Source organism: Alosa alosa, chromosome 18 (genome assembly GCF_017589495.1).
Source record: "Alosa alosa isolate M-15738 ecotype Scorff River chromosome 18, AALO_Geno_1.1, whole genome shotgun sequence".
Lineage (NCBI taxonomy): Eukaryota > Metazoa > Chordata > Actinopteri > Clupeiformes > Clupeidae > Alosa > Alosa alosa.
In genome coordinates this window covers 5,414,480-5,422,231 of record NC_063206.1, presented here as the reverse complement: position 1 = coordinate 5,422,231, position 7,752 = coordinate 5,414,480, and the positions used below count along the sequence as shown (strand labels likewise).

At 45.5% G+C, this 7,752-nt stretch overlaps 1 protein-coding gene across 2 annotated transcripts in view; it reads left to right on the top strand.

The window, feature by feature from the left end:
• The first annotated feature begins 5,171 nt into the window (after positions 1–5,171).
• Positions 5,172–7,752, top strand: part of LOC125311593 (protein phosphatase 1 regulatory subunit 3C-B-like) — a 3,387-nt gene continuing 806 nt past the window's right edge. Inside the window, exons 1-3 of one of the 2 annotated variants that reach the window (XM_048269804.1) lie at positions 5,172–5,544; positions 6,560–7,581; positions 7,684–7,752. The exon at positions 7,684–7,752 is cut by the window's right edge and continues 806 nt beyond it. In XM_048269804.1, coding sequence (XP_048125761.1) covers positions 5,531–5,544; positions 6,560–7,568 — 1,023 coding nt within the window. In that variant the 5' untranslated portion in view covers positions 5,172–5,530 and the 3' untranslated portion in view covers positions 7,569–7,581; positions 7,684–7,752. Of the gene's footprint in view, positions 5,545–6,559 lie in introns of both variants that reach the window. The other variant, XM_048269803.1, reaches the window with a different exon arrangement.

Below are 7,752 nucleotides of genomic sequence, written 5' to 3'. Positions count from 1 at the left end.
GGGAAGCCATGTCTGGCATAGGGGCCTGAAGACCCAGGATCTTGGAGGCACTCAACACCCGCGGACATCAAGGAGCCGACGGGACCTCCCCTGGCACCGTGGATTCATCAGTTGGCTGCACCATGTCTGAATGTAGCTCATCCAGGAGGCCGTCCCCGCTTACGTCATCGATCATAGAACGAGGGGCATGGAGCGACAGCACATCCACATCACCCAGATCAACATCCGCACCATGGCTCTCAGGCCTGGATGGGGAGAGACCTTCCTGGCCAGGGGGCAGAGAAGGGGATGACGTGCCCTGGAGACCCTCCAGCCTGTCCATCCTCCTAGCCAGAGCCTGGAGAGCTGAGAGAATCTGAAGCGACTCCGTGCCATTACCCTCGGTCACGGCAGCTGGAGCCGAGCGCTTAGCAGGTCCAGGGACCTCCACCTGATCATGCCTGGAAGGGGACTCATGTTGCCATTTACGCTTGTGCGTATGCTTACGGCCATGCCTATGAGAGTGGGATGGTCGGTCGGGTGAGCGCCGCCTCGTCCCGGCCCACGACGCGGGACACATGCCTGGTCAGCCCGGCGGAGCCGTTCCTCCCTAGGAAGGTCACAGGCTGCGCTGCAGGGGCTGTCGACATCCTCCAGGCCCGTCATTGGGGGCCATCGTGGCCCTACAGACTCTGCAGTAGTGTGCCGCCATTGCCTACCACAGAAAAACACAATGCAATACAACACAATACAATACAATAAGGCACTTACCTTGGCCGTACAACACACTGGGTCTGCAAGCAGCAGCCCGTAAAGAGATACAGCAGTGGTGTAATACAGTACACGGGTGGCCTGAAGCAGCGCGCATGGACACGCTTTAGCAGGCTCACACTGGCCCAGCTAGCTGCGGACAGCAGCCACGGGTACACAACAGATACACAAAGAAGGCCACCACCAGCCGAACGACGCAGCGCCGATGTACACCAGTGGACAACTGGAGAAAAGACACACAGCAGCCCGCACCTTGTGCAAGACTGCACCTAGCAGACACAAACAGCTAAACTTACCTTTGCAAGTAGCCTAGCACACAACAACAAAGCTAACAAGAAGCACACAGTAACATTAGCCCTAAGCGGCCGAAAGCACATACGCTGATCAGGCCCATACAGGTTCCAGCTGCCAGAGCAGTAAACAGAAATAATAACGGTGGCTCCACGCCGGCTAAACGCACTCCAGCAGGCTCACACCAAGCCCAACTAGCCGCGAACAGCCAGATAAGGTACACAGTAGTTAAAAAACAACAACCCGGAAACCTGGCACACACAAAAGGAAAATAACACTGAAACGGCAGCCCGCAGCAGTGCGCGAACGCAGGCAGCAGGCTCACACTAGCCCCTCCGCCGTGCAGTATGGGGTGAACTCAGGAAAGGCATCAACAAGTTAAACAAAGTTAAACAAAGTTAAACGAAGTTTCCTGAAAAAAACACAGGTTACTGCCACATGCAGACTAACAAACACAGTCAAAGCAAGAAAGCAGTGAAAGTACGTACTCAACGTTTAAGCATTGTTTTTGTTTTTATTGTTGAAAGGGTCTATACATAGCCTGTATACATTTTGCATGCTTGTACAGTATGTATACGTCTGTTCCCACCAACGGACGTGACAGCAGTGTCATGTCGAGATTCTGTTTTATTCTGAGCTTCAGAGATACCAGCAGCCGTATTCATTGATATCACAACTTAATGTGAAAAATCACAGCACGGAGACGGGAGTTTCAGTCCTCGGCCTGCTAAGAGCTCAGCTGGAGGCCAGTGCAGATAATGTCTCATTGCCAGAGATGAAAGTCTAAGACCAAGAACCTGCTCAACTTTACAGAGTTAAGTTACATTAATAAGAATTAGGCAGGAATGACAAAAAAGCATGAAATGGAAAGAATCTCAACAATAGATCATAAACCTCCCCCCCACTCCTCACACATCCTCCATCAGTTTTGGACAATACCATTAAACACAATTCATGTTTCTCTCAAACTATATGCAGTCAATGAACACATTTCTGCTAAGATTCAGTGTTGCCAACTATTTCAAATGTAAAGTAGCTAAAACCAGCTCCAAAAGTCATAAATGTTGCTAGATCGTCACACACTAATTTGCATATCAATTACGTCACCAGGTCGTGACCGGCCTCAAAAAAAAAAAAAAAAACGGTGATGGCCCTTTAATACCCCTTTATAGCTGTTTGCTTTTCTCCTAGGCCTACTGAAATAGGCAACTTTAAGAGCCTAATTTAAATATATTTAATTTAATATACTTATATATTAGGGTAATTGATACACTTTACACTTCTGTACATCTTGTCATAGTATACACCAGAATGAGCATTAAGTGGCTGAAAATCAGTCATTTCCTAACCTCCAACTGCTGCATTTGCTCAGCTTGAAGTCTAATTATAACTTCACCATAGGTTACACACAATTTAACCTTACAACAATGGCTATATTTTGGATTTATTTAGTTAATGTCACTCGGACAGGCCGACAGAATTTTTCCCCCCTCAGCCGACAGTCTGTCCTGCATTGACAACACTGAGGCTACATAGCCTAAACGAATGCTTTAGGTTTTTCTAACTTGTATGCTCGATTTTGAACTGATCTGCTTGTGAATGAAGTTGTAGCCTACTTTCCTCTGTTGAACGGTGCTGGAAAGCGTGTCCCTGTTTCCCTGTCACCATTGCTCTTGTCTCTTGACTCTCTTGACTCTGTCTTGACTCTGGTTGTAATCTTATCCGAAGTTGCTGCACCTTCCAATAACGTTGTCTGAGCTGTTAGATCTATAGAACATCTACCTCTGTGGATAACATGGGCTGATGCTACATAGGCCAGTCATTACTTTTATAATCATGGGGCAACGCTTTGGGCGAACTCGATGTAGGCTAATTCACAAACAAAACAGGCATGAGACTCTTACACTGCACAGCTAAACTCACTGCTCACTCATAAGAGTAAAAAGGGACGTTACATGCCATCACATCAGAGTCTCAAAAAGTCTCCAAGAACGCCAGAAAAAGTAGCTAGATTTGTCGCTAGTCGCTTTTTACAAAAAAAGTCGCTTGGGTTGTCTGAAATCTCGCTAAAGTCGCTAAGTTGGCAACACTGCTAAGATTTTCTTTACAGACAAGCTTACCCAATTGTGAATCTTTCCTATCTTATTTTCACATGATTACACACAGTATGCTGGAATAGAACGCACAATGTTCAAAACCTTCTATTTTAAAGACTCTACTTTGGCAATATCAAGCGCTCAAAAGCTGTAGGGCCTACTGAAACTGTTGATGTGCAGTTTCGTTCATTGTTTTTGAAAGACCATGAAATTAAAGATTAAGAGATGGCTGATTTATGGTCAATACAAAGAGCAATACCTGTGAATATAGATCTCTCCAATTTGATTCAACTCTGTTAATCCAATAGAGTTTGGAGTCTTTGTATGAGAGCCATCTTAAATGTTTTGAACAAGGGTGTAAAAATGTGTGAAACCAATAAAAAGTGTTGACTTGTGTGAAAGGTGAACAAGGGTGTAAAAATGTGTGAAACCAATAAAAAGTGTTGACCAATAAAAAGTGCTCACTAAAAAAGTGTACATTTTCAAGAGATTCTGCTGATGAATAGGTAAAGATGAATAACAAGTGCATCTTAGCAATCAAGCAAATCTTGTTTACATGTAAAAAGATAAATGATCATATCAGAGCACAAATTGCATTAATTCCTCCCAAAATGTAACTGTTGTTGCATAACATTTGTATGTCTAAGCACCTGGTCAGTTCAGTTTGGAAAGAAGCCAAGGCTGCTAAGAAATATAAACATGCTTTGAAGTTTATTGGGCTGAAATGTGCACTTTGAATTGTAGCACAGCGGTATACTATCAATGTAGCTTATCTTTCACTGCTGTGCTGTAATCTGCCAATTATTTGTTATTTGTATGTTTAGGGCCTAACATGGATATGAATGATTGACAGCTGTATTATGAGATTATTTATAAAGTAATGGTGTAATAGTGGCTCTTTGAATGACATAAAGAAATTAAGAACCATGAGAAAAAAGAATCTAAGTTACTCAAGACTTTCATTTGTCTGTGTGTTTGTGTGTTTGTGTGTGTGTGTGTGTGTGTGTGTGTGTGTGTGTGTGTGTGTGTGTGTGTGTGTGCGCGTGCGTGCGCGTGTGTGTGTGTGTGTGGTCTTTTAAAGTCTTCGAAAGTCAGCCATATTGTGAAATCCGACACATGCACAGATACTGTATGAGGTTAACTCATATGCAGTGGACTGTGAACACGCAAGTGCTGAAGCAATAAAAACAACTCAATTATGTCTACATATAAACAAGGCAGCAATATTAAGAACAACTCAATTGTGTCTAAATATAAACAAGGCAGCAATAAAAAACTCAATTGTGTCTACATATAAACAAGGCAGCAATAAAAAAAAAAACTTTTTATTTTGTTACGTGTCACATAAACTAGGCAGCTACATCATCTGGTCCTCAAATCTTGTAGGTGTTCGTCATGGCTGGCTGTGGGTGTTAAGTGTCATATTAGGATGGATGATTAATGATCAACACAGCACATTTAGTTCTTATTAGGATGGATGATTAAGGATTAACACATTTAGTTCACTGGAAATTTCCTCTCCAACTTTTCCAATCAAATCAGTTATTATCTCAAATGTGCCTACACAAGTGTATTTCTTACACCAGGTCAAATTCATTTTGGCAGATAGGCTGTTTTAACATTGACAGGTTTATTTTCAGACTGCCATGCAGAGAGACCGTGGCAGACATGTACTTTGGACTAGGGGGCATTATTGGTAAACACAGATTGCTATATTTAGTACTTCTATATAACATTTAGCTAAGGCTATAGCCATGGAGTCAACTTTTCATGTAGGTAAGTGTTGCTTTACAACACACACATATTAATCAGTGAACTGATTAAAAGCTGTTGATCAGTTGATCAATCAATCTGTTGATATTTTACTGTGGTTAAAATACAATTTTATGAAACATTTAAAACACATGTCAATATTTCATCAAGTTACAAACAATCAGAAAAGCTAAATTATCTAGTGTAGAATACACATATTAAACTTTCCTAATTTCTCCTTGACGCTCAAATTGAGCCAGTGCTAATGTAGGACACGTCCTCTTGTAGTACACCTCTTCGTCCAGCAGGGGTCCATGGCTTCTGTGAAATGGTCTGGAGTAGGCTTGCAGTGGTAACACCAAAGGCTGATGGCCTTTCGGTATTCTGCACTCTTACTGGTCAGAACCTACACTTGGCTGCGTCTCCATTGGTTCCTGAGTCTATCCAAAATGAATATGCAAATAAGTCTGATGTGGCGCTTAATATTTGAGGACTAGCAACTGCGCAACTGCACTACTGCACTCTGGTGGAGCATCGTGGGGGCGTGACGGTCGATCCGGCAAGAGAGTGAAACGATGTTTTAACTTCTCGGTGGAAAATTAAAAGCTCATTCGTCTGCAATTGTTTGGGAGTAAACATTTATGAATTCGACAAGGTAAGAACGCTTATGTATTATGAATTTGGTGTTGCTTGAGAGCTGCAACAGTTTAAGTGCACTTAATTCAGAGTTTCTTTGGTGACTGTAAGTTGTACAGTGTGTCGTAGAGATAGTGTGCAAAATAGAATAATGATATTCAGATAATAAGAGTATAACGATAGCTATTTCTGTATAGTCATGTTTGTGAGCATGTAAGATGTAGCCATAATAGCCTACATAGTTCTTTGGTCTGGCTTTGGGACCCACAATTTCCCATGTTCATCAAGTATTTTTCTTTCTTGGAATTAAAGACAACAGATATGGTGAGCTACATGTTAAGACATGCAAAGTGCCTGTAGGCTTATTTGTTTGGAACATGTTGATGTTTGGCATTACATTTGTGAAGTCTTCAACTCCTTATGTCACCTGTGTGTGTGTGTGTGTGTATGTGTGTGTTTGTCTGTGTTTGTCTGTGTCATTTGATCCACCCAAAAGTGGATCGCTACTCGACAGGTTTGTCTTTGACAGGGGTGTATGGTTTCCATATGACATTTAGTTTCAATGGTTTCATGGTTTCCTGTGCCAGCAATGCACTGCACACCACACAATGGGGTTTCTTTCTTTTTTAACACAAGCTCCTCGACCCACCCAGAACGGTTCCGCGACCCACTTTTGGTTCCCGACCCACCAGTTAAGAAACACTGGCCTACATGATATCATTCTAAATGCAAATGACACAGACAAACAAGTTAGACAGACAAACAAGTTATTCTTGTGGATCAGAGAGAATTTAGCTCTATTTTGACAATTATGGCCTGTGTGTTTGAAGGCCTAAGTGGAGAACGTGCATGAATTACCCGTGAAAATGCAGATTAGTCTGGCAGAGAATAGGATTTGTAGTCTCAGTTCATCTCTCTCAATCTCTACACCCTACACTGCCTATGCCTATAGGATAAATGTAGTCTCAATCTACTACCCACACTGCCCCAATGTTTCAACTGTGTGTGTGTGTTTTTTTTTCTCCCTGTTTCAGCATTTTCCACGTTCTGAGCTCTCCGATGCCTGGTCCCACCATGCCTGTGGCCATGCAGCTGTACCTCGCCCACTCTCCTCCCCCTCTGCGGAGCTTCCTGAGCTCCTACGAGGACTGTCACGCCTGCAGCCTCTCTGGGGTCTCCCCCCACCGCTGCAAGCCCCTGCGCCCCTGCCTGAGCGCCAGGCCCGGCCTGGCAGAGCCGCCCTGCCTGGGCTGGCAGACGCCCAAAGCCAAGGGCAAGAAGCGGGTGGTGTTCGCCGACTCCAAGGGCATGTCCCTGACGGCCGTGCACCTCTTCTCCAAATCGGAGGACAAGGAGGCGGCGCTGCTGGCGACGACGACGACGTCATCGCCGGAGCTCACGCAGCTGCAGTTCGACCTGACGGAGCTGGAGAGCGCCGTGGCGGCGGCGGCGACGCTGCGGGTCAGCCCCTCGCCAGGCCTGGCGCTGGACTTTGCCCAGCCGTCCGCCGACTACCTGGACTTCCGCAGCAGGCTGCTGAGGAACGGCGTGTGCCTGGAGAACTGCACGCTGCAGGAGCGCTCGCTCACCGGCACCGTCAAGGTGCGCAACCTGGCCTTCGAGAAGTCCGTCCAGGTGCGCATCACCTTCGACTCGTGGCAGAGCTTCACGGACACGGAGTGCACCTTCATGAACAACGTCTACGGTTGCCAGGATACAGACATCTTCTCCTTTGCCATCGAGCTGCCGGGCTACGTCGCCCCCAACAACAGGGTGGAGTTCTGCATATGCTACAGGCCAGCTGGCCAGATCTTCTGGGACAACAACGACGGCAACAACTACAGGCTGGTCCCGGCGCCATGGAAGCACAACGGCGAGTGGTCCCCTCCAGCCAATAAGAAGAAGGAAATGGTGACGCCCAAGAAGCCAATTCGGAGGCTGTGCTCTCAGTTCGACAAACTGGGAAGCCCGCAGGCCACCAGTGGACTCTTTGCAGACTGGCAGAGTTGGGGCCACATAGAGAACACCATCCCCTACTGGTGAAGCTCGCCTGGCGGTGATGGTGGTGCTTGTTTGATGGTGGTAACACACACCTTGTGAGGTGCTCACGATGGTAAATAAGACTTGAATTTAGAAGAAGTCAATGATGATTTCAATGGTGATGGTGATGCCGCACCTTCCCCAAATGATCCCCATCATCTCTCTGCATGCATGTATGGGTGTGACG